At 41.9% G+C, this 27,502-nt stretch overlaps 1 protein-coding gene across 1 annotated transcript; it reads left to right on the forward strand.

Annotated features, from left to right (window-relative positions):
* The first annotated feature begins 596 nt into the window (after positions 1–596).
* zanl (zonadhesin, like) lies at positions 597–27,498 on the forward strand. Its single transcript, XM_057026281.1, is given in 73 exon segments — positions 597–748; positions 1,855–1,880; positions 3,131–3,280; positions 3,382–3,647; positions 3,758–3,842; positions 3,918–4,070; positions 5,200–5,367; positions 5,453–5,550; positions 5,640–5,718; positions 5,796–6,110; positions 6,113–6,218; positions 6,338–6,582; positions 6,731–6,924; positions 7,007–7,148; positions 7,243–7,487; positions 7,585–7,733; positions 7,915–8,043; positions 8,482–8,614; positions 8,693–8,834; positions 9,107–9,300; positions 9,383–9,521; positions 9,778–9,894; positions 10,112–10,236; positions 10,313–10,458; positions 10,560–10,703; positions 10,995–11,102; positions 11,260–11,429; positions 11,931–12,133; positions 12,279–12,423; positions 12,708–12,901; positions 12,984–13,125; positions 13,220–13,464; positions 13,562–13,710; positions 13,892–14,020; positions 14,222–14,354; positions 14,433–14,574; positions 14,847–15,040; positions 15,122–15,260; positions 15,519–15,607; positions 15,609–15,636; positions 15,855–15,979; positions 16,056–16,201; positions 16,302–16,366; positions 16,369–16,444; positions 16,737–16,844; positions 17,003–17,172; positions 17,680–17,882; positions 18,026–18,170; positions 18,490–18,737; positions 18,863–19,040; positions 19,178–19,286; positions 19,400–19,494; positions 19,609–19,785; positions 19,938–20,146; positions 20,230–20,374; positions 20,490–20,587; positions 20,673–20,819; positions 20,923–21,087; positions 21,490–21,617; positions 21,803–22,074; positions 22,149–22,357; positions 23,317–23,461; positions 23,561–23,808; positions 24,063–24,192; positions 24,269–24,464; positions 24,559–24,720; positions 25,292–25,422; positions 25,533–25,735; positions 26,024–26,159; positions 26,249–26,386; positions 26,490–26,583; positions 26,940–26,983; positions 27,070–27,498. Coding segments are annotated over 73 exon segments (10,884 nt in total). The 5' UTR covers positions 597–665; the 3' UTR covers positions 27,126–27,498.
* The last annotated feature ends 4 nt before the right edge of the window (positions 27,499–27,502 follow it).

The raw sequence follows: 27,502 nt of genomic DNA on the forward strand, positions 1-27,502 counted from the left end.
GAGGAAGACCATTATGGAGCCAAGATAGAAATAGAAAGAGGAACGTGTAAGTAAAGCAAGCTTCCTCAACAATATCTGCCCGTTGGTGCTTCAGTTGCGTGTCTAAATCAATTACGACAGAAGGAAATTTAACAACTGTGACCTAAAAACAGCATCAGAAATCACTGCTGACGCACTCTGTGTGGTCAAACTTTGTCTTAGCGACAAGGTTGCTAAGACAAAGTATATACTCTGTATACTAACTGCACTGTGCGTGCACACGGGCGTGCACGGACACACGCATTTCTCAATCTGTATGTGCTAAATGGTCAAAGTATTAAGTTTATTACACAATAATCTCTGATGCACATGTTCCTTCACAAAATATATTGTTTGATTGGCATCCCCACCCAGCCAATGCACTGCTGAAAGTTCAACATACACGCACACACACACACTCACACACACACACGTGCACACACACACACACACACACAGTTTAAATGAAGACTCGCCCATCCATATCTATGATAGTTACTTATTTACGCATTTTTGCAACAACAATTTTCAGAAAGAAAAAATCCCTCCACCCAACAGAGTTTCCATTCTGCAGCACCCTGACAATCATCACCATATATATAAAGTCATCTTCCTCGTCCACCTGTCTGCCTGTCCTGCTGGCTAACATGTCAGCAATGGATACTCCAAAGTTTCTTATTTTGCTTTTATGGATGTGGTCTTGCAAAGGAAGTGAAAGTCTAAAGCAGGGGTCAGTATTTGTTTATTATTTATTTGTTAGGTTTGAGAGGACATTTAGAATTTATAAACCAAAATGTATGAATAGAAATATTATCTACAGCCTAGCTAATTTTGGAATATACCAAGGTGTAATATTACGTGATCAATTGATTATGTAACTGATTATATAAGACATTTAATTTGTCTTTTCATCATATTTTTTGCCTTGGAAAAATAATTAAAAATATGCAGATGTGTGAATCAAGATAATAATTCTATCAGTTTGGATTAATTTATTTGGCTGTATGAAAACTAAAAGTATTATACATCCTAAAGAAATATGTTATGTGCAAGGTGACCCAGTACTCCTTTCAGCCATGAGAAAGCCTTTAGAAAATATTAAGATCAATGAAAAAAATACCATCAGATGAATTGGATTTGCAGGAATTCTAATAATTCCAAGATTATTGAAGTTATTGTAATGTTTAAAAATGTGCATATGAAACTTTTCCCTTCAATCTCATCAGCAAAGTATTGTCTAATCAATAGATAGACCTTAACAATTAGCAGAGGGGCCAGTGGATTTACAGTCAATTCTATAACAAATTTTAACAATCAAGGATGCAACAAACAGGTTGATCAGTAAAGATCAAGTGAGAGGATACAGAATCTCGCTCTTACATGTTTCCTTTGTTTTTTTATCTTGTTTTGCCTCATGTGTTACCTTGCAATTACTGAAAATTCTACAAGAACCACATTTTAAGCACTAAACAAAACCAGTCATTCCTGTCAAAGTATTCACACTGTAAGTCTTTTAGGAAATATATTGTTATCAGAGACTTCCTGACAGGAAAGTTTATTTAGCATTAGTTCAGCTCTTGAAAGTGTCTTTTGTGAAAACTTAACAGCCATTTAAAAGTACCTGCGACCTGGATCCTCACAGTCACACAGCAAAAAGGCAAATTCAATATTCGTGAAAGCTTTTCTGTTAATGAGGGTTTTATTAAGTGCTTGTCCTACTTGTTGGGTGTTTATTCTTGGTAAAGTAGGAATATAGATCTTTAAGTTGATTCTCTCTGTACATTTGGTCATTGTGAGAGAAAATATAGTTAATACATTTTTCATTCTTTTTTACAGTGTTCGGAATTCACCAAGAGAAGATGGTAGGTCGCTTTTAATCTTCCAACATTCTCGACTGTAGCGCACTTTGATTCTAACAAACGTAGACTGTCCCTGCTCCGCTGCCCATCAACACCACAGTTTGCACATGTCGGGTGTGCGTGGATTTATTGCAGTTTAAAAAAATTCAAACGCTTGTTCGGGCGAAGTTTAGACGCAAACTTGCGACGTAGATACAAACAACCTAATTGGAATGTGGACTTTGCTTTTTCCTTATTGCTGCTATTCATAACCACCTTCACTGCTGAATGCAGCAGTGTTACCTGTAAAAACTCAGGTTTAAACACACACACACACACACACACACACACACACACACACACACACAGAACATAAAAGACTTACTTAACATCCACAATAACTTACATTAACATGGTTGTGCAATGCTACCAAAACTAAAGTGTGGGCTGTAAAGTGTCCAGCTCTATATTGCAATATCAGTTGCAATCTTAGTTTCTGAAGATTTGCTAGCCTTGGAATGTGGCATTTAGATACCTGCTTTTTGTTAAAAATGATTATTTGAGTTGGTTTTTGATTTGCTCATCAGACAGAGTCTTCAAGTATGTGCAAATCCTTTGGAGGTGGAAACTACAAATTACGACATGACAAATGTCTGTACAATTAGGGAATACATGCTCACCATTAAATACCGGCTTACTGATGTGTATTAACAGCGCATTGATGCTTTATTATTTATTATAAAGCTTACCATGTGAGATCATATTCACTAGTTATTACCGGTCCATCTTCAACGCAGACTTCTCCAGCTATAAGCTCCTAATCACTGCGTCAACATTGGACATAAGGAGGTGGTTTTATAACAATTGTGATCTTAATACAATTTACTGGCAATAATTTAAATTGGGGTAAGATATCCAGCATTAACTACCTGTGTATTAATAGAATATTGATGCTTCATGAAACATTATAAAGAATCTGTTCTGTCCTCATTCTGCATGGTAGTTAATGGTGAATAAGTGCTAAATAAGTGCTAATAAGTGTAACTAATCTAAACTAAACTTGTGTACAACCCAATATGTGGTTAATAGGTATCTCTATCATCATTGATGCAGTACAATATAACTTTAATCTCTTTGTCTATAAATTCATTACACACCTATATTATAGCATTGCTATTTTTGTTAAAAAAATATATATTGCTAAGTGTTTTTTTTTATGCCAAGTTAGGATGTTCTTTCTTCCATTTGATTGGGCTGTTCATGTGATTTTGCAGCAGCCGTCATCACTTCCTGTGACTTCAACCAGGACAGCACACCTTACTGCCAATTCACACAGGACACCGCAGATGACAATGACTGGACGAGACACTTTGGTCCAACCCCAACAAATCACACAGGCCCCAGTGGAGACTACCCAGACGGAAGTAAGTCCTAACTGGATGGTATCTATTTTCTGTACAGCGTAAAGCCAAGATGTAAAAGCCCAAGTCATTTTCAATCTTGTTCTGTTTTACTCCATTTATAGAGGGGTTCTACATCTATCATGAGTGCGACAACGTGTCTGATGGAAAAAAGGCTCGTCTCCTGAGCCCGCTCATCTCATCAACATCATCTCAGATTTGTGTTCAGTTTCGTTACTATATGTATGGGATTGATAGTGACAATCTATTGAGGGTTTTGACAAAGAGACCTGGTGGTGAAGAGGAGAACTGGAACAGGACAGGAATCCAGAGTCCAGCGTGGCTACTGGGCTCTGTGACTGTGTCAAAATCCACAACTGAAAAGATTACTGTGAGTATGCGCAGATTCATAAAGATGACAATTATTCATCATAACTGTCACTAAGAGTGTTACAGATACAAACAGAACAAGCTAATAATATTGTCTTTCTATTGTGTTAGATGGTCTTTGAGGCTCAGAGAGGTCGCACATCGTATTGTGACACAGCTCTGGATAACATTGTCATTAGTGAAGGAGCATGTCCTTGTAAGTATACACATGCAAACACAGAGCCTCATACACACAGACAGAATCTAAAAACCTTTGTTTTTCCCTCCACAGCCTGTGTTGCTGGCTGTGATTTCGACACTGGGGGTGATCTTTGCGGGTGGGTGTCTGAAGTGGAAAATCCTGACGTCTTTGGTTTCGATCAATCTTCTGGTGCAGGTTCTAGTTCAGGCACTGGTCCGAATGATGACTTCTCCAAACCTGGATGTGAGTTTTCTTTTCTTTTTTTTCCCACAAATCTTAAAGGTGCACTATGCAGGGTTGCATAGTGACCTCCCCAAATACACTGTGAAACTGTCAGGCCTCTGGAGACAACACAAGGGTTGTAAACGTCAAAATAAACAATAGGGTGTGCCAAGAGATGAAAAATCATCTTCCCGATAATGACCAAACAAGACAAAGAGGTGTGAGCAGAGTTGATTGAGTAGCGTGACTATCTGAGAGTAGATAGATGGATGATGACGTGATCATTACGTCACTACTCAGTACAATATATTTTGGAAAATGGTGGCATGGACACGACCAAAGTAAAGAGGTTTGGATGAATATATGGTGAAGAGAAGAGAAATTGAGATGGAGTGAAAAAAGACCTGCAGTTACACTGGAGCTGTACAGGACTTAGATTATAAATTTATTCACCAAAGAGTAGAACTTTCATGGAAACATTGGCGCTTTACTCCAAACTTCAATAGAACTGAGGTAATGCAGGATTGCACAGTTCAACTACAACCAACATGTCTCATGTAACATTGTTTTATATCTTTTTATATCATGCCTAAATATTTCTTTACTATTAATTAGCAATTTAAAACTATAAATACTCATTTTAATTTGGGGTTTCCTTGGAACACTTGCCATGCATAGCTATCAGGATGCTCAATAGTTCCTGTTTGGTGCGCTCAAACTTTGCCTAGAAGACTCGATAACGTGACATTTCACCATCAAGTCAAATGCTTGTTGAGGTTCTTGACCAAGTTCTGAAAACTCTTGTTTTTATGGTTAGTTCAGTTGATATTCTCATTTCTATGACAGTTGAAAGAGCATTTATGGGTGCATTTGTTACACTTTTCACTAGACATATGCTTAGCTCCAGTATTCTAGTGTCAAGCTTTTACGCAAGCAAATTAATGTAATATAATCTTCTAAATAAACTTTATATCTGAACTTACCATTAAAATAGCACAGCAATGCAGCATACCCCCATATATAGTAGAAAAAAATGTGATATTCATATAAATAATATATATATATATATATATATATATATATATATTAGCATATTATGTGTATCACTACTATTGTATGATTTGTCATAAATTGTGATTCTTATATGCAGTGGGCAGTTACATGTTAATGAATTCTCTGGATGCCATCGCTGGAGAGAAGGCACAGCTCAAAAGCCCTTCAGTGATCCCGACATCTGGCTGTCTGGAACTCACCTTCTACTACTACCTTTATGGCAGCAGTAAAAACATGGAAATAAGTGTCCACACTATTACCACAGGTAAACTGCAACAGTTTTACAAAAATGATTTGTCTAAAAACTGCATTGATTGCTTGGCTTGATTTTTTCACTCCCTGATCCACAGGTGGAACCCTAGGGGATGCTCTTTTCAGCGTTAAAGGGAATCAGGGTCAAAGTTGGATACCTGCAAAAGTTCGTTACGTAGGAACCACTGCCATCCAGGTAAATGTTGGAATTCAGTATATTGCCTTATTTGTATGATTATAGATGAATGAGTCGCATATGACTTATATAACACTATATGTATTTAGTTCGTGATTGTGGGGACCTATGGAGAGACTGCCCTGACTGATATAGCTGTAGATGCTGTGTGTATCTTGTCCTGTACAGGTAAGAAATGGACAACCGGTTACTTTTGCTACTCTCTGAACAGACATACTTATGTATTTTATTATTTTTTCCTTTAGCTGTGCCAACAGTATTACCACCAATAACATCAAAACCACCAACCCCTGGACCAACGACTCCAAAACCATCTACCCCTAAGCCACCAAGCCCTGGACCAACAACTCCAAAACCATCTACCCCTAAGCCAACCACCCCTGGACCAACGACTCCAAAACCATCTACCCCTAAGCCAACCACCCCTGGACCAACGACTCCAAAACCATCTACCCCTAAGCCAACCACCCCTGGACCAACGACTCCAAAACCATCTACCCCTAAGCCAACCACCCCTGGACCAACGACTCCAAAACCATCTACCCCTAAGCCAACCACCCCTGACCAACGACTCCAAAACCATCTACCCCTAAGCCAACCACCCCTGGACCAACGACTCCAAAACCATCTACCCCTAAGCCAACCACCCCTGGACCAACGACTCCAAAACCATCTACCCCTAAGCCAACCCCCTGGACCAACGACTCCAAAACCATCTACCCCTAAGCCAACCACCCCTGGACCAACGACTCCAAAACCATCTACCCCTAAGCCAACCACCACCTGGACCAACGACTCCAAAACCATCTACCCCTAAGCCAACCACCCCTGGACCAACGACTCCAAAACCATCTACCCCTAAGCCAACCACCCCTGGACCAACGACTCCAAAACCATCTACCCCTAAGCCAACCACCCCTGGACCAACGACTCCAAAACCATCTACCCCTAAGCCAACCACCCCTGGACCAACGACTCCAAAACCATCTACCCCTAGGCCACCAAGCCCTGGACCAACAACACCAAAACCAAGTATGTCAATCCTTGTCCTACCTTTTTACTTCTTTGAATAGAATAATAAGAGTTAAATGTTTCACCATTAAATTCTTCCTCCTCTCAACAGTGTCTGTATTTACCTGTAATTTGTTCTACTTATTCCTTATTTTATTTTTTTGTACAGAACCATGTCCTCCTAATGCAGAATACATAGACTGTGGTCCACCTTGCATACCTACATGTAAGGAACCTTCCACCAGTTGCAATGGCTCTTGCATTAGTGGTTGTTTCTGCAAACCTGGGTTTCTGTTTAATGGGCCACGCTGTGTGCCCATTGAGAAGTGTGGATGTCTGGATGAACACAATAACTATTATGAGGTGATAAATATATCCCATCATATGAAAGTCCTAAACTTGCAAATGAAAATGCTCAGTGACAAGCACTCTCTTCCTGTGCCAGCCTGGTGAGGTCGTTTTTGGCGATGGCTGCTCCAAGCTGTGTCGGTGTGCAGGAAACTACACTTTGGAATGTGTCGATAACTCCTGTGACCCCACTGAAGAGTGTCGTGACATTAACGGTGTTCCGGGCTGCTATCCTAAAGGTAGAACTGTCTTCACAATTGTCAAGTATGCGACAGGTTAACACTCTCTGCATGTATCCTTTCTATTGACCTTTTCATTTGTTTATTCTTGTAGAAACATCAACATGCATCGCATCTGGGGACCCACATTATAAAACCTTTGACAGACGTGCTTACGACTTTATGGGCAACTGCACCTATTTGATGTCGGCGCCTTGCAACAAATCATTTGTGCCGTACTTTGAAGTCCATGCTGACAATGAAAATCGATATAACCAGTACAGAATCTCCTATTTGAAAGCTGTACATGTATATGTACATAGTCTAAAGATTTCTATTTTAAAAGGTGGCACTGTGCAGGTAAAAACTACAGTCCCTTCTAGACTTCTAGAATTTTTACCTTTGATGAGAGATTTTTGTTTTTTTTTTAAACCTACTCCCATACTTGCGTTTACAGGTGAATGGAACCAATGTGAAGCTGCCAGTGAGCCCAGCTGATGGCATCTCTGTGTTTAAGGCAGGGAAGTTCTACACCATCTCCACCAACTTCGGTTTAACCGTTCGCTATGACGGAAACCATTTCATGGACATCAAAGTCATCAAAGAGTGAGTGTTTGCCATTGTAGAGCTTTTCCATCAAGAATTTTATTTTCATGCAAGAAATGTATTTGAAGAACTTTGGATCATAAAAATCAAACAGATTAAACGAGATACAATATCTTTAATATATAAATACATCGTTGGTTTCTACAAATAACTAACCCTTTTGTTTTCATGAATTCTATAGTTTTCAAGATCTGCTTTGTGGTCTCTGTGGGAATTATGACAAGGATCCTAAAGACGACTTCCGTAAACCTGATGGATCAATGGCCAGTAATGCAAATGAATTTGGACACAGCTGGAACACCGACTCAGAGTTAGTATTATGCATCATTCCTGCAACCATATGCTGCACATACAAACTTAACGGGCATTACTTAACTAAACAGTGTAGCTGTTCAAAAGAATGTAGCTAAAACCAGTTGCATGGGTTATTCTTCAGATCCAAATTCAGAAAAAATATCAGACTATTCACACAATGTGGAAAAAGAAATCCAAGCAAAATGCTAAATATATTTCACCGCTAAAAGAATATCACATTTGAATATGGTCACCTTAGTCACTGACTGTGAAAGATTCTCGCTCAGCTTTCACAAATGTAGTTTTAATCTAACACATATTTGTATTTGTTAATGCATTTGACTTAAAGGAAAATGTCATAGTTTGGTGAAACCTCAAGTTTGTACTTAAATATTGAATCCATCGCAGCTGACAGCCACAAAGTGTGAGTCTAGATCATTGTCTGTGTTCACAGATGCAATAAACAACCCAACGCCACTAACCCTGAGTGTACTGAGGAAGAGAAGTATAAGAGCTCGGGCTACTGCGGCATGCTTCTGGACAGTGATGGTCCTTTCGCCGTATGCCATCCCAAAGTCAATCCCAATGTATGTGGTAAACACACTCACGCAGTAGGTCACTGAGGATCGAGACACACGAGTGAGAATTACGTAACTTCTGTTCAGAATTACTTCAAAGACTGCGTGTTTGACATGTGTGCCCTGGATGGAGCCAAGCCTGTTCTGTGTGAAGCCATTGAAGCCTATGTCAATGAATGCCAGGACCGTGGCGTCACCGTAGGACCCTGGAGGAATGACAGCTTCTGTCGTAAGTGTTAAACCAATAGGCGTAAAAATGATGTACCAGTGCTACCAAAAAAAAGTTATAGGTTACCCAGGAGTTAGTAAAAGGTTTTTAACGTGCCAAATGCTAAAGAGGATTTAGAGTTCATCAGGATATTGTGAGTCGGGTGATTTTGATGCCACTAGTCCCTGTGCCAACCTTAGATTTTTTTTTTAAAGCCTCTATTTTGTTGGATTTAAAGAAGAAGAATGTCCCTCGAGAAATGTCGTAATGAGGTCATTTTTGTTGATCCCTAGCTATCCCGTGCCCTCCTAACAGCCACTACGAGCCCTGCGCAGACCCCTGTCAAGACACTTGTTCTGGAAAACCTCCATCCTGCAGCGGACCCTGTTCAGAAGGCTGCGTGTGCAATCCCGGTTATGTTCTGAGTGCTGGCAAGTGTGTTGCCAACACTTCTTGCGGCTGTAAATTTAATGGCCAATACTATGAGGTAGAGCATATGGTTTGATGTTGAGATGTGTTGGGACATGGGGGGGCATCTTTTCATGACCTAAATATCGCTTTTGTGTTAGAATGGAGAGGACTTTTACATCGACAACTGTGAGCGGAAGTGTAGGTGCAACGCTCCCACTGTTACCTGCGATCCCTTTGCTTGTCCCCCAATGCATGAGTGTAAACTCCAGGAGGGAGATCTTGGATGCTATCCCACTGGTAGGTCGACCTGTTACACCTATAGCCCCACATTCATGCTACGAAGCAATCAAAGATTACATCACAGATTATGTACCGTGATTACCCTTTTCCTTTCCTTTTTTCCTTAGTTCTCCCCCCTCCTTTTCTAACCATTTTCAGCCACTGGCACACCTAGCATAACTTGCTGTTTTCAACCATATACATATATATTTGATTGTATTTGATTTATTCCATTTTTATTCAGCAGTGTTGTTTATGCTGTTCATCCTCTCAGGTTCTCAGGACTGCGTGGTTTCTGGTGATCCCCATTATAACACATTTGACAAGAAGTACTTCACTTTCATGGGCACATGTACTTACACACTTGCTAGATCCTGCAAGAATAACACAGGTGAGAGCTATTCAAGTGCACTTTACAGAAACTCAAACAGTGGCAAGGAAAATCTCTTTTCACAAGAAGAAACCTGATTAATTTGTATTATATTAATTAAAATAGACATAACTACAGAGGTACGGTAGGTTAAAGAATATAGTAAATGCCAGAAAATTCTATTTTAGCTTCTTCTACAGCTGCTCTTACATGATAGCTTGGTGATCTTAATGTACAGGTCCTTGGTTCTCGGTGGAGGGAAAGAACGAAGAGAGAGGAGTACCAGGTGTGTCCTACCTCAGAAAACTCTATGTGACTGTAAATGGAATTACAGTAACCTTGATGAAAGGCAGGAGGACACTGGTCAGTACAAACACACACACACATACACACACACACACACACACAGACTAAGTTGTTGTGGACTTTCACATAACAGGTAAATGAGCGGCGGGTTGCTCTCCCTCATACCCCCTCTCCTCTTATGACCTTGAGTCTGGCCGGTCAGTACGTCACTGTGCAGACATCCTTTGGGCTCCGTGTGCGCTGGGATGGAAACCACTTTGCTCAGATCACAGTCCCAAGGTCAGTCCAATATAAATATTTGTTGGTGAAATTAAGCATTCTTATCAAATGTTATCAACAACTATTGGTGTAAAAACAACATGTTTTTGTCTTCTACCCAGTTCTTACCACAACCAAATGTGTGGTCTCTGTGGAGACTACAATGGTAACCCAGGCAACGACTTCACCAAACCAGATGGCAGTGTGACAACAAATGTCAACGACTTTGGGAACAGCTGGAAAACAGAAGAGGATGAAGATGATATGTGAGTTCACATCCTCTTTTTAGAGTATGCTCATCCAAAGACAGGCTAAATGCTGACCAATAACTAGGACTACTGTCAGTTACCACATTTATTCAAAAATGTGGTAACAGCATAATAAATACCATATTTAAAGGCTGTTTCAGTGATTCTGAGCAAAAACAACATTGAAAAAGCTATCTAAATTCTTTTCAAAAGAATCTTTTATTTTAGTGATCCGAATATCTGTAAAACTTCTTCACGATGTTAGTCTTAAGGAGGCGGACGATAAACTTTTACTGTTGTGTTGAGCAGTTGCACCGATGGCTCTAAGCCAGATCCAGATTGTGACCCCGCACTTGAGGCTGAGGTGGTGAAACCAGACAAATGTGGCAAGATTAAAGACACCGCTGGACCTTTCAAGTGAGTTAATAGTTTGCTGGACTTATTAAATGTGTAAATACTACATTTATGTCATGGAAAGAAAGCTTTTTTTTAGGCCTATATAGACTAATAATGGGTCAAATCAATAACAGGCTGGGTGTCACCTGCCTTCCTGAGCTGTAATTCTATTTTCCAGGGACTGTATCCGTGTGGTGGATCCAACACCATTCTTTCAGAGTTGTGTGTTTGACATGTGTCAGTTCCACGGTGAGCAGAGGGTACTGTGTGACCAGCTCCAGGCCTACACAGCCGCTTGCCTTAGTGCTGGGGCCACAGTCCACCAGTGGAGGACTCCAACATTCTGTCGTAAGTTGCCAGATTTACACTTTGGTATCGTGTTAAATACTCAATAATTACCATATTTTAAATGATGTGTTGTTATATAAACAAGCCATGTTATTGATGCAGAAAATACAAAAAAAATGATTTCCTTTCAGTATACTGCATAAAAATTGGTTAGTTGTGTTTTAATTCTTTCAGCTGGTCTTGTGCCAATAATTAGTAGCAACATTGGATCATTGTTTTTTGTGCTCGGTCAAAAATGGGGTTTAAATTGGTGTCAATGAGCATATTTTGTGAGTATTGTGATTTTAACTGTTGTCAAAGGGCAGATTTTACTAGCTGGGTCCAAATTTTAAAAATCACCCCAAAATGAGCAACTTTTGAAATACGATCCAATAAAAATTGTAAGAAATGATAACTTTTTAAAACATGAAGGTACCAAGTGTGCATGTCTGACTCACCCGGACACTGGAGAATTCTCTCTCTCTCTTTATTAAAACGGTTTTCATGTGTTTCTCCACGAAGCCTTGGACTGTCCTGCCAACAGCTCCTACTCTTTGTGCGTGAGTTCCTGTCCAGAAACGTGCGTGGGTGTGGTCGGCCCACCTGGCTGTGCGGACGCATGTGTGGAGGGTTGTAAGTGTAACCCAGGCTTCATCCTCAGCAATGACAAGTGCGTGGCCCTCAAAGAATGTGGATGCGTGGACACCAGTGGATCTTATCACCCTGTGAGTAAGAGCGGCCTCTGGGTGGCTGTAATCATATTTAATCGGACTGAAAATACTGACCTCAGTGAGCAATGTTGGGGGAGAAGGACCGCAAAGAAGTGTTTTTAGTCTAAGAATGTTATTATTTGTGTGTATGCGGTTTTAGGTGGGCGATGACTGGTACTTGGAGGGTTGTGAACAGAAATGCCAGTGTCAGAGTGGAGGATTGATCCAGTGTTCCAACACCAGCTGTAAACCAACTACTGAGAGATGCGAGCTGCAAGACGGAGAATATGGCTGCCGACCACTTGGTATATCTCACACATGCGCCACATCACACAATTAGGGTTTTTTTGTATATCAGCGTTTGTCTGTCTAAAACACAGTTGGACTGGATTTCAATGAGTTTATGTGATTAAAACCGGATTATGTGATCCGGTATAAAAACCAGCCCAGTAGTGTTAATATTGTGCAAAAGAACAACGAGGGCTCATAAATTTTCCGTAGTCCTCATACAATATAAGGCAAGGATAATCTGGATCTGTATTTACCTGTAATTTGTTCTACTTATTCCTTATTTTATTTTTTTGTACAGAACCATGTCCTCCTAATGCAGAATACCTAGACTGTGGTCCACCTTGCATACCTACATGTAAGGAACCTTCCACCAGTTGCAATGGCTCTTGCATTAGTGGTTGTTTCTGCAAACCTGGGTTTGTGTTTAATGGGCCACGCTGTGTGCCCATTGAGAAGTGTGGATGTCTGGATGAACACAATAACTATTATGAGGTGATAAATATATCCCATCATATGAAAGTCCTAAACTTGCAAATGAAAATGCTCAGTGACAAGCACTCTCTTCCTGTGCCAGCCTGGTGAGGTCGTTTATGGCGATGGCTGCTCCAAGCTGTGTCGATGTGCAGGAAACTACACTTTGGAATGTGTCGATAACTCCTGTGACCCCACTGAAGAGTGTCGTGACATTAACGGTGTTCCGGGCTGCTATCCTAAAGGTAGAACTGTCTTCACAATTGTCAAGTATGCGACAGGTTAACACTCTCTGCATGTATCCTTTCTATTGACCTTTTCATTTGTTTATTCTTGTAGCAACATCAACATGCATCGCATCTGGGGACCCACATTATAAAACCTTTGACAGACGTGCTTACGCCTTTATGGGCAACTGCACCTATTTGATGTCGGCGCCTTGCAACAAATCATTTGTGCCGTACTTTGAAGTCCATGCTGACAATGAAAATCGATATAACCAGTACAGAATCTCCTATTTGAAGGCTGTACATGTATATGTACATAGTCTAAAGATTTCTATTTTAAAAGGTGGCACTGTGCAGGTAAAAACTACAGTCCCTTCTAGACTTCTAGAATTTTTACCTTTGATGAGAGATTTTTGTTGTTTTTTTAAACCTACTCCCATACTTGCGTTTACAGGTGAATGGAACCAATGTGAAGCTGCCAATGAGCCCAGCTGATGGCATCTCTGTGTTTAAGGCAGGGAAGTTCTACACCATCTCCACCAACTTCGGTTTAACCGTTCGCTATGACGGAAACCATTTCATGGACATCAAAGTCATCAAAGAGTGAGTGTTTGCCATTGTAGAGCTTTTCCATCAAGAATTTTATTTTCATGCAAGAAATGTATTTGAAGAACTTTGGATCATAAAAATCAAACAGATTAAACGAGATACAATATCTTTAATATATAAATACATCGTTGGTTTCTACAAATAACTAACCCTTTTGTTTTCATGAATTCTATAGTTTTCAAGATCTGCTTTGTGGTCTCTGTGGGAATTATGACAAGGATCCTAAAGACGACTTCCGTAAACCAGATGGATCAATGGCCAGTAATGCAAATGAATTTGGACACAGCTGGAACACCGACTCAGAGTTAGTATTATGCATCATTCCTGCAACCATATGCTGCACATACAAACTTAACGGGCATTACTTAACTAAACAGTGTAGCTGTTCAAAAGAATGTAGCTAAAACCAGTTGCATGGGTTATTCTTCAGATCCCAATTCAGAAAAAAAAAAGAAAAAAGTGTGAGCCACAAAGTGTGAGTCTAGATCATTGTCTGTGTTCACAGATGCAATAAACAACCCAACGCCACTAACCCTGAGTGTACTGAGGAAGAGAAGTATAAGAGCTCGGGCTACTGCGGCATGCTTCTGGACAGTGATGGTCCGTTCGCCGTATGCCATCCCAAAGTCAATCCCAATGTATGTGGTAAACACACTCACGCAGTAGGTCACTGAGGATCGAGACACACGAGTGAGAATTACGTAACTTCTGTTCAGAATTACTTCAAAGACTGCGTGTTTGACATGTGTGCCCTGGATGGAGCCAAGCCTGTTCTGTGTGAAGCCATTGAAGCCTATGTCAATGAATGCCAGGACCGTGGCATCACCGTAGGACCCTGGAGGAATGACAGCTTCTGTCGTAAGTGTTAAACCAATAGGCGTAAAAATGATGTACCAGTGCTACCAAAAAAAAGTTAGAGGTTACCCAAGAGTTAGTAAAAGGTTTTTAACGTGCCAAATGCTAAAGAGGATTTAGAGTTCATCAGGATATTGTGAGTCAGGTGATTTTGACGCCACTAGTCCCTGTGTCAACCTTAGTTTTTTTTTTAAAGCCTCTATTTTGTTGGATTTAAAGAAGAAGAATGTCCCTCGAGAAATGTCGTAATGAGGTCATTTTTTGTTGATCCCTAGCTATCCCGTGCCCTCCTAACAGCCACTACGAGCCCTGTGCAGACCCCTGTCAAGACACTTGTTCTGGAAAACCTCCATCCTGCAGCGGACCCTGTTCAGAAGGCTGCGTGTGCAATCCCGGTTATGTTCTGAGTGCTGGCAAGTGTGTTGCCAACACTTCTTGCGGCTGTAAATTTAATGGCCAATACTATGAGGTAGAGCATATGGTTTGATGTTGATCTGTGTTGGACATGGGGGGGCATCTTTTCATGACCTAAATATCGCTTTTGTGTTAGAATGGAGAGGACTTTTACATCGACAACTGTGAGCGGAAGTGTAGGTGCAACGCTCCCACTGTTACCTGCGATCCCTTTGCTTGTCCCCCAATGCATGAGTGTAAACTCCAGGAGGGAGATCTTGGATGCTATCCCACTGGTAGGTCGACCTGTTACACCTATAGCCCCACATTCATGCTACGAAGCAATCAAAGATTACATCACAGATTATGTACCGTGATTACCCTTTTCCTTTCCTTTTTTCCTTAGTTCTCCCCCCTCCTTTTCTAACCATTTTCAGCCACTGGCACACCTAGCATAACTTGCTGTTTTCAACCATATACATATATATATTTGATTGTATTTGATTTATTCCATTTTTATTCAGCAGTGTTGTTTATGCTGTTCATCCTCTCAGGTTCTCAGGACTGCGTGGTTTCTGGTGATCCCCATTATAACACATTTGACAAGAAGTACTTCACTTTCATGGGCACATGTACTTACACACACTGCTAGATCCTGCAAGAATAACACAGGTGAGAGCTATTCAAGTGCACTTTACAGAAACTCAAACAGTGGCAAGGAAAATCTCTTTTCACAAGAAGAAACCTGATTAATTTGTATTATATTAATTAAAAATAGACATAACTACAGAGGTACGGTAGGTTAAAGAATATAGTAAATGCCAGAAAATTCTATTTTAGCTTCTTCTACAGTTGCTCTTACATGATAGCTTGGTGATCTTAATGTACAGGTCCTTGGTTCTCGGTGGAGGGAAAGAACGAAGAGAGAGGAGTACCAGGTGTGTCCTACCTCAGAAAACTCTATGTGACTGTAAATGGAATTACAGTAACCTTGATGAAAGGCAGGAGGACACTGGTCAGTACAAACACACACACACACACATACACACACACACACACAGACTAAGTTGTTGTGGACTTTCACATAACAGGTAAATGAGCGGCGGGTTGCTCTCCCTCATACCCCCTCTCCTCTTATGACCTTGAGTCTGGCCGGTCAGTACGTCACTGTGCAGACATCCTTTGGGCTCCGTGTGCGCTGGGATGGAAACCACTTTGCTCAGATCACAGTCCCAAGGTCAGTCCAATATAAATATTTGTTGGTGAAATTAAGCATTCTTATCAAATGTTATCAACAACTATTGGTGTAAAACAACATGTTTTTGTCTTCTACCCAGTTCTTACCACAACCAAATGTGTGGTCTCTGTGGAGACTACAATGGTAACCCAGGCAACGACTTCACCAACCAGATGGCAGTGTGACAACTAATGTCAACGACTTTGGGAACAGCTGGAAAACAGAAGAGGATGAAGATGATATGTGAGTTCACATCCTCTTTTTAGAGTATGCTCATCCAAAGACAGGCTAAATGCTGACCAATAACTAGGACTACTGTCAGTTACCACATTTATTCAAAAATGTGGTAACAGCATAATAAATACCATATTTAAAGGCTCTTTCAGTGATTCTGAGCAAAAACAACATTGAAAAAGCTATCTAAATTCTTTTCAAAAAGAATCTTTTATTTTAGTGATCCGAATATCTGTAAAACTTCTTCATGATGTTATTCTTAAGGAGGCGGACGATAAACTTTTACTGTTGTGTTGAGCAGTTGCACCGATGGCTCTAAGCCAGATCCAGATTGTGACCCCGCACTTGAGGCTGAGGTGGTGAAACCAGACAAATGTGGCAAGATTAAAGACACCGCTGGACCTTTCAGGTGAGTTAATAGTTTGCTGGACTTATTAAATGTGTAAATACTACATTTATGTCATGGAAAAAAAGCTTGTTTTTTAGGCCTATATAGACTAATAATGGGTCAAATCAATAACAGGCTGGGTGTCACCTGCCTTCCTGAGCTGTAATTCTATTTTCCAGGGACTGTATCCGTGTGGTGGATCCAACACCATTCTTTCAGAGTTGTGTGTTTGACATGTGTCAGTTCCACGGTGAGCAGAGGGTACTGTGTGACCAGCTCCAGGCCTACACAGCCGCTTGCCTTAGTGCTGGGGCCACAGTCCACCAGTGGAGGACTCCAACATTCTGTCGTAAGTTGCCAGATTTACACTTTGGTATCGTGTTAAATACTCAATAATTACCATATTTTAAATGATGTGTTGTTATATAAACAAGCCATGTTATTGATGCAGAAAATACAAAAAAAAATGATTTCCTTTCAGTATACTGCATAAAAATTGGTTAGTTTTGTTTTAATTCTTTCAGCTGGTCTTGTGCCAATAATTCGTAGCAACATTGGATCATGTGCATTGTTTTTTGTGCTCGGTCAAAAATGGGGTTTAAATTGGTGTCAATGAGCATATTTTGTGAGTATTGTGATTTTAACTGGTTGTCAAAGGGCAGGTTTTACTAGCTGGGTCCAAATTTTAAAAATCACCCCAAAATGAGCAACTTTTGAAATACGATCCAATAAAAATTGTAAAAAATGATAACTTTTTAAAACATGAAGGTACCAAGTGTGCATGTCTGACTCACCCAGACACTGGAGAATTCTCTCTCTCTTTATTAAAACGGTTTTCATGTGTTTCTCCACGAAGCCTTGGACTGTCCTGCCAACAGCTCCTACTCTTTGTGCGTGAGTTCCTGTCCAGAAACGTGCGTGGGTGTGGTCGGCCCACCTGGCTGTGCGGACGCATGTGTGGAGGGTTGTAAGTGTAACCCAGGCTTCATCCTCAGCAATGACAAGTGCGTGGCCCTCAAAGAATGTGGATGCGTGGACACCAGTGGATCTTATCACCCTGTGAGTAAGAGCGGCCTCTGGGTGGCTGTAATCATATTTAATCGGACTTAATACTGACCTCAGTGAGCAATGTTGGGGGAGAAGGACCGCAAAGAAGTGTTTTTAGTCTAAGAATGTTATTATTTGTGTGCATGCGGTTTTAGGTGGGCGATGACTGGTACTTGGAGGGTTGTGAACAGAAATGCCAGTGTCAGAGTGGAGGATTGATCCAGTGTTCCAACACCAGCTGTAAACCAACTACTGAGAGATGCGAGCTGCAAGACGGAGAATATGGCTGCCGACCACTTGGTATATCTCACACATGCGCCACATCACACAATTTGGTTTTTTTTTATATCAGCGTTTGTCTGTCTAAAACACAGTTGGACCGGATTTCAATGAGTTTATGTGATTAAAACCGGATTATGTGATCCGGTATAAAAACCAGCCCAGTAGTGTTAATATTGTGCAAAAGAACAACGAGGGCTCATAAATTTTCCTTAGTCCACATACAATATACGACAAGGATAATCTGGAAGCCTCTATGAAAGAGATAATGCACAGTGATGCTGGTATATACAGCAGGAAGTGTCATTAAATGCTACGAACACTCACCTGTCTCCCCCAGGCAACGGTATATGCTCAGTGAGCGGCGATCCCCACTACATCACCTATGACAAGCGAACGCATCATTACATGGGAGCCTGCTCTTACACCCTGACGAAGCCGTGCAACAGTTCCTCCGATTTGCCGTACTTCACCGTGGACACCCAGAATGAGCACAGAGGAAGTAACAAGAAGGTCTCCTACGTCAGAGCGGTGGTGATCAACATAAATGGAGTCACTGTCATCCTTGGGAAGGGACGCACCGTTCAGGTATTTCATCAATAAAACAGCTATGTCTGAATTATTAATGTAATCGTTGTGAAAGGGGTAGATAAGACGAAGAGACTTGCCACGGTGTAATAGCTACTGCATTTGAACTCTTTGCTGTCCTTTAGGTGAACGGAACATTGGTGGTCCCACCCATCACATCCTTGAGTGGAATTGAGATCTATTTTAGTGGCAAGTTTGTTGTCCTGGAGACATCATTTGGATTACGGGTGCGTTTCAATGGAAACCACCATGCTGATGTTACCATACCGACATCCTATAGTGGACAACTCTGTGGCCTGTGTGGTAAGGTTATATAATACAATACTACAATTATTAACTGTAATTGTAATGTAGTTATGTTATTTTCACCCATCAGTCACTCTGCCTGTTATTATGCTTTCTTCTCGCGTGTTTAGTTTTAATTTTTTTGGTTTTGGCAGGAAATTTTAATAACAATCCCAATGACGACAACTTAAAACCAGACAACACACCAGCTTCTAACACCAATGACCTGGGAGACAGCTGGCAGGTCCCTGATCCAAGACCCGAGTAAGTCAAGTCAAAATTCACTAAAATCTCTTTTGCTATGATGATCTTGTAATGACAAACCGAGAATGAATTCACAATTAAAATGATGCCATTCCATTCTCCCAAATGTTCAGTTGCACCAACGGTGGGGGGCAGGAAGACTGTGATGACAAGGTAGAGGAGGAGGCCAGAAAGCCAACTAGCTGTGGCATGATCAGTGACCCCACAGGTATGATGCACCCATGTACAAGCAGACAGAATCAATATATATAGGCTATTATATTATCATTATATATATGTTGTAAATGGCGCCTAATTGGAGGATCTGTGTTCGGCCCCTTAGGCATCTTTAAGGAGTGCCACTCGGTTGTCCCGCCTGGCCCGTACTTCGAAAACTGCGTGTACGATATGTGTGCCACTGACGGTCAAGTTGGGGCTCTGTGTCAGGCAATAGAGAGCTACGCTGACATGTGCGCTTCCAAAGGCGTCTCCATTGCATGGAGAAACAACACCTTCTGTCGTAAGTGTGTCTAACTGTAGTACAGTGTCAAAACTACCGTCGTCTCGGCAGTCAAGCCGCAATAAACCATCTCCAGATCTTATCCAAGTCATTGTTTTCTCTCCAAAAAAAGTGTCCTTCAAAAGGTATCTAATATGTATGTGCTTCTTTAGCTCTGAAGTGCCCCCCCGGCAGTCAATACAAGCCATGCGTTTCTGCCTGTCGCCAACCCACCTGTCAGGATCCTGCGGGCCCTGGCGGCTCTTGCGACCTTCCCTGCGTGGAGGGATGTGTCTGCGACCCTGGTCTCATCCTCAGTGGGGACAAATGTGTGCCGCTCAACGAGTGCGGATGTAATGACGAGGATGGAAAGTATCGTCCGGTAAGTGCGCTCAGATAAACATGTTTTAATTGTTTTTTTGGGTTCTTTTGTAAATTCCAATAATCGCCTATTTGTGCGCGTAGGTGGGAGACACTTGGTTCACAAACAAAGACTGCACAGAGCGCTGCAAGTGCAACGGGAACCACAACATCACCTGCGAGCCCTGGCAGTGCAGCCCGGCGCAGGAGTGCAAGGTTGTCGACGGACTGCTGGACTGCCATTCCACAGGTTAACCTGATATTCAATTGCAGGAATCGCCACATCGTGACTATTCCAAACGCGTCTACATGGGTGTGGAATTCCAAACTGAACCCTCATCTTCTGTGCTTCCGTTTCTCCCCAGGTAAAGGAATTTGTCATGTTGCTGGAGATCCCCATTATTATACCTTTGATGGTATAATGCACACATTCATGGGTACCTGCACCTACACTCTGGTGGAGGTAGGTGATGGTTTTGAACCGCCTAAATTCATTTTCCAATATGAAAAGAAGGAAAACGATGTTGTTCATTCCTTCTGTTATGCAGGTGTGCAACACCTCTATGGTGACCACATTCAAAATAGTGGCCAAAAATGAGGAGCGCGGTCAACCGCAGGCCTCCTACCTGCGTTACGTGAAGGTCTACCTGCCTGGTGACACCGTGGTCGAGCTGCATAAAAGCCGACGAGTTCTGGTAATAAAAAAAAGCCTTTCCTTGATTTCTGTCAGACTGGGCAGATACGAGGGGGAAATTGAAGGATGCGCTGAGCTGCTATCTGAAATCTCTGTCTTCATAGGTGAATGGGAAACGGGTGCGAACTCCAATTGAGATCGCGAAGGCCGGTGCTAAGGTAATCATCAGTGGAGCCTACAGCCTGCTGGACACAAACTTTGGTCTGCAGGTTAAGTTTGATGGAGTCCACCACCTGGAGATCACCGTCCCTGGAGAGTACTTCAACAAGGTCAGAAGTGCAATTCTACATTTGCCTCTCTGATCTTTTTTTTCCTTTTTTATTATTTTGAGGTCAGACAGTCAAAGCCAATTTTCATTCCGATATGTACTTACTGGTATTCAGATATTTCTAAAATATGATATAATCCAGGGACCATCAAACCAGTCCTACATAGCCCCCAATCCAGCCGGGCTTTCTATCCTACCAGGTAGACAACTGCTTCCACCTGAGATTCCAGGTGTCAACTATTGGGTGTCTACTAGCTAACAGGTGTCTACTAGCTAGCTGTATTTCAGGCCTTGTAGAACTGGTTGACTATGACTCACGCTGACTATGGCTTCCCCAGGATTGCAAATCTACATGGTTGAATAATGAAGTTATAAAACACAGTTCCACCAATTTGTTTTCTAGTTGTGTGGAATGTGTGGAAACTACAACCACAATTCCTCTGATGACAACCTAAAGCCCAACAAGCAACCAGCCAAGGATGCCATTGAACTGGGTAACAGCTGGAAATCTGAAGGAGACAGTGATCCTGGGTCAGTACAACAATGTTGCAAACTGTAGAACTTACGGATAAATACCTTTGTTAAACATTCCATTTTAATCTCTCAACACAAATGAGCTGTAATGGTTGCAAAAAATAGCGCTATTAGTTATATCTAGATATCTTTAAATTTATGGTGGTAAAGCCATCCAACAAACTAGCGCTCTGCCCTTCTAGCTGTCAACCAGACACTCGCCCAGACGTCCACCCCAACTGCACTGAAGAAGAAGAGAAGAGTTATGAAGCTCAGTGTGCGCAGGTCATCCTGTCCGACCGCTTCAAGCCCTGCCACTCTGTGGTGTCTGCTGAGGCTTTTCTGGGTAACTGTGTCTACGACATGTGTGAATACAACGGCATGCAGTCAACACTCTGCGACAACATTGACGCTTACGCTCAGGCCTGTAAGAGCGCAGGAGTCACCATCAGCTGGAGGAACAGCACATTCTGTCGTGAGTTATATGTTCAACGCCCAAGAAAATCCAAGGTTGCGTTTCCATATATTAATTTTTTTTCCCCCCCACAGCATTACCCTGCCCACCAAACAGCCACTACTCGGAATGCACTCCGCCATGCCCTCCCACATGCTCCGACCTCTTTCCCCTCTTTTGCCACCTCCCATCAACCACTTGCGTGGAGGGTTGTCAGTGTGATGCTGGCCACGTTCTCAGCGACAGCACTTGCGTTCCACTCAGCGAATGCGGCTGCCTGGACTCAGACAGAGAGTACCATGATGTGAGTGAGACAATGAATACGTACTATATAGCTGTTGGCTAATGAGCGGGTACAATATGTCATGAAGCATCTGGAGCGACCACCATATCCTTCAGAAAACCGAAACTAGCCCGTTTAGTGTAGTATAGATAAGGGGTGTTGGGACTCTACCCAAGGGCCAGTGGGAACCCATGAAAAAGAGTTGTCCATACCTGTTGGGAATGGAAATAAAGTTGGGTTGTGGACCTTGAGACTGAGGTACGAGCCATCCCTGGTCAAATAAATCATTAGGTCATTGTATCCCTGATGCATCACAGCAAATACCACAGAAAATGTGTGTATTGTTTGCATTTTTAAACGGCCCTTCTCGATGATGTTTGGAAGGTGGTCAGCATCAGTTGTCTGTAACTCGACACAGGAAACAGTTGCGCCCCCTCCTGTCATAACACCCCCCTAGGGCCCCCCCCCCCGAGCTTCTTAACTACTGAGCTAAATGAATAGGACTGATTTATTATTAATAGATCATTGAACAGTGTCTTAATTTGCTTTAATGATCAGCTAAACTGCTGCTTAAAACGAAACCAAAAAAAACGTTATCATTTGTTGTGGTTATTGTGCCTATTGTGGAACTGACACAGACTCGCGTCAACCATACATGGCGCCAGCCTGTCTTTCCTTAGCCCAAACAGAAGATGCTAACCTTGGACCCAACAGAATCATCTAGCCCGTTTGTCCCTGGGAAGAATAGAAAACAAGATATTGTCGCTGAGAGCTCAGAAGCTCCTTCAGGACACTAAATGAGAGTAAAGGTCAACTCTACAGTACAATTTAGAACAGAGAGAAGTAGTCATTTCCTTCAAACCAATAACCATTAGTGTTGACCCAATGTTTCGAAATGTTTTTAAATCCCATTGAGGATGTTAAGAGTCCACTGATGCAGCAATAACAGCTGTTATTCCAACGTTGTTATCTCTGTGTAGGTGGGAGACTCATGGCTGACAGACAAATGTAGTCAGTCCTGTACTTGCAATGTTGGCGGTGCAATCACATGCACGGACTTCATGTGCAATGAGAACTCTGTGTGTGAACCGGACAAAGACGGAGATTACATCTGCAAACCCTCAGGTGAGCCCCCCCATTATACACGTGGACTCTAAGACTATCATGATACAGAAGAAACTTGTTGTTTCAAACCGACCGTGTTTGATTTGCCCTCCCTACCAGGGTTTGACAAGTGCTCCGTCTCGGGGGATCCGCACTACCGAACATTTGACGGGTTCACGCATCATTACCAGGGTCCCTACACCTACATCCTCACTCAGGGCCACAACCTGCAGAGCAACATGCCGTCTCTGTTGGTAAGAGGCAAGAACATCAGACGTGGAGGAAACAGGAGAGTGTCCTTCCTGGATCAGGTGTACGTCGACGTGTACGGTGTCAACGTTCGTTTCCTGCAAGGGAAAGCTGTCTTGGTCAGTTATTATTGTTATTTGTTTCAATATTTCATTTGTTTATGACTGTAAAATGTCAACGTGATTCATTCCGTTACAATCCTGTAAAGAAACACCTCCCGACAGGTCATTTTAATACATCTATTTTGCCCCTACTGTTTTGGGGGCAATACTATCAAAATTTTTGCGGGTCTTTTTTGAGGATATCATTATACGTTTACTTTCTTGTTGTACAAAGCGAGTGAATAGTGAAATCAAGTCCTTTTCTTCTGTAGGTGAATGGGGAGCGCGTTTCTCCTCCTCTCAGTCCAGTTACCGGCTTGAAAATTACAATGAACTCCAAGGAAGTTCAGCTCACCGCAGCCTTTGGACTCACTGTGAAATTTGACGGCAGAAGTCGAGGAGGTACGAGGAGGCGAATCCTGCTCTTACTCTAAATGGATGCTGCGGAAATCGGTCTCTAACTTGTCTTTTCCTTTAGAAATCATCCTCCCCAGCACCTACAGGAACTACGTCAGAGGACTGTGTGGAAACAATGATGGCATTACTCGAAATGAATACATGAAGCCCGATGGGACCGTGGTCAGGAATTTGAATGCATTTGGAGACAGCTGGAGAATCACTGATCGCCAGTCTGATGGGCTGAGGAGCATCCAAGTGCCCCATACTGTCCACAGGTGGGATCCCGTTCCTGGGAAGTCAGCACTTCCACAGATTTGACTTCAGCAATTTAACCCAAATCTGATTCCCCCGTGCTTCTGTCGCCACCAGACGAGAGGCGGAAACTGACCCAGATCCTGGATTTGACACGTCGGACTGCTCCTCATCTCAGATCGAGCAATACAACAGCAACACACAGTGTGGAGCTCTGTCTGACGCTGCGGGGGTGTTTAAGGCCTGTCATGGGACCCTACCTCCTCAAACCTACCAAGAGTGAGTACACAAGATGCAACGATGCAGCGTAAACATGCGCATTTACTAAAGCGCCACAGTTGTGCGAGATATCCAGTTCCTTAAAGATCTTTACTTCAATATAATGAGAAGTAAGAATGACTACAAATGGTGTATCACTTAAAAGAAAGCAGTAAATTCACGTAATTACGCGAATTGAAACTGTTTACGGATGTCCGAGCACATTCTCTAGCCCCCAGAGTCCGATTAAAACAATAAACAGATCTAAGTTACTATTGCGTCATACTTATAGCACCAAAATGCAACATGCAAATCAGGTTGAAAGTAGACCGGGGGGGTCACTTTATTTCACTTTAAACCATAAAAAATAGTTGAAAACTAAAAAAACCTGTAATTACAGTATGTAAAATTGAGCTCTTTTTCATATGTGTTGCAGCAATGTGCATCTATAACAAATAAATCAAAATTAGAGCAACTTTAAATCAAATTTTCAAATTCCCACCTACGGTGTGGGACAGTAAAGATGTTTAGATGTGTACATGCTGCACATAAGTATCCTGTTAAAAGACTAAAACGTCCGCGCCCACTTCAGGTACTGCCTGTTTGACCTGTGCGCTGAGAGTGGCAGCGAGGAGCTGCGCTGTGCCAGTTATGAGGCGTACGCAACCGCCTGCCAGAACGAAAACATCACGCTGGGACCCTGGAGGCAGCAGCTCGGCTGTGGTAAGAGATGTGCACTTAATGCAAATGTGGCATTTTTCTTTGTTTCTCAGGCAAACTAATTTCATCGAGTTGATTTTAACAAAATGGATGCACATTCTCTCTTTTCCCAGCCCTCTCCTGCAGTGCCAACAGCACCTACTCTCCTTGTATGACATCTTGCCCGGCCTCCTGCTCTAACCTGGCAGCGCCCTCCGAATGCGACACCACCAACTGCATTGAAGGGTGCCAGTGTGCGGCTGGTTTTGTCATGAGTGAGGGAGCCTGTGTGCCATACAATGAATGTGGCTGCACCTTCCTCAACAGATACTACCCTGTAAGGATTTGTCTGTGTTTGTGTTTACTCACTCTACTAGCAAAGTGGGGACATTTGACTGGTCCCCATAATTTCAAAGGCCTCTTTAAGGCATGGTTTTTAGGTTGTGGTTAGAGTTTATGTTAGGGTACTGCTAAGGTCAGGTTTAGGGCCTGGTTAGGGTAGGTAGCTGGGTAAAGCATGTACAGTATATGAAGGTCTGCATAAAGCTAGAAATACTAGGATGGGTGTGTGTTTATAGTGTGATTTTAACATTATTTCAACTAATTTCTTATGTCTGACTTGTAGCTGAAAGAGAAATTTGTGACCGAGGACTGTTCTGAATCTTGTGAATGCACCACCACCGGTCTTGTTTGCCAACCTAAGACCTGCCAGGAGAATTATGTGTGCACCGTCTACAACCTCAAGCGGGACTGCTATAAAGGTGAGACAAAAATGACCACATTTAGAGCCACTTTTCTTCTATATCAGTGGAACTCTTTTAAACTCTGATGTTTTTTTTTCCTACTGCAGCAAGTCCTTGTCTGAGTTCCCCGTGTTCTAACGGAGGGACCTGTGAAGAAATAGACAACGGTTACAGGTGTCAATGTCCGGAAGGCTTCGAGGGAATACACTGTGATGATGAATCACAGGACACTGTTGGCGGCCTGGGTGAGACTCAGAAAATTGAGCATCTAATATTTCCTTTGAAAGGATTTTTTTTTGTCTTTTCCACCCCCCCAGAAGTGACAGTTTAAATCTGGTTGTGTTACAGAAACCAAGTGGATTATTTTAATCGTGGTGCTGGTTGTGGTGTTGGTCCTGGTCATCGTGATCACCGTTGTGTGCGTTTGCAAACGTAAAGCAAAGTAAGTCTAAGTATGTCTAAGTATGTAAGTATGTCGCTGCTCCCGTTTTCCCATGGAAGGGTCGTCAGGCCTACAAGTCCCATAATTCAGCTGGGTTTTCAGACTCCTGGCTTCGCTAAGATCCAAGGGGAAAGCAGGAGTCTACCTGCTGGGACACAAAACCCAGCTGGATTGTGGGACTTGTAGGCCTGGGTCGATGACCACTGCTCCAATGGCCGTTTTAGATCAACATACAGATGACTATTTTAGCTACAGCAATTTCCAGACATCAAAAATTCTGCAGGAAACAGTTCAGTCAGAAATATATTAAACACATTTGAAGTCTCTGATATCTGACGTCACTTTTTTCCTTCTAGGAAAAAACAAATCAAAGAAAATAAACACAGCATGAAATCAACAGGTAAGAGAATCGCTGTTGATAACAGGATGTCTTCAATAACAAGATGTTGATGTTTGTTTTGATATATATGTATATTTTGCTTTTAGATGTACCGTATTCAAACATTGGGGCCCGAAAAAAAGACAATGTCACTTCTATGTGATGTCAAACGCTCCTGATCTGGAAAAAACGTGAGCAACAAAGGACAGCCTATGGAACAACTATTGCAATGTGTTAACAACACAAAATAAAACTGATAAGCACGTACACGAGAAAGGGAGTTGTCTTTATCCAACTGATGTGCAAACTTAACTTATGCTTTTGACTGTGTTTGTTCAATTGTGTACCTTTAATTATGCTAAATGTATTAAAATGCAAATCTGTCTGTACTGATTTGATCGTATATATATTTAAATGCAATTATATGCAAGCTTTTCAAAATCTTTGTCTTTGTTGAAAATGCAGACACATTATATGATAGGCAGTATAAAATTGCATTTTGAAACATTTAACTGAATAAAAAATTAGCCCACAAATATT

The sequence above is a fragment of the Takifugu flavidus genome, chromosome 3 (assembly GCF_003711565.1).
Source record: "Takifugu flavidus isolate HTHZ2018 chromosome 3, ASM371156v2, whole genome shotgun sequence".
In the NCBI taxonomy this organism is placed as follows: Eukaryota; Metazoa; Chordata; class Actinopteri; order Tetraodontiformes; family Tetraodontidae; genus Takifugu; species Takifugu flavidus.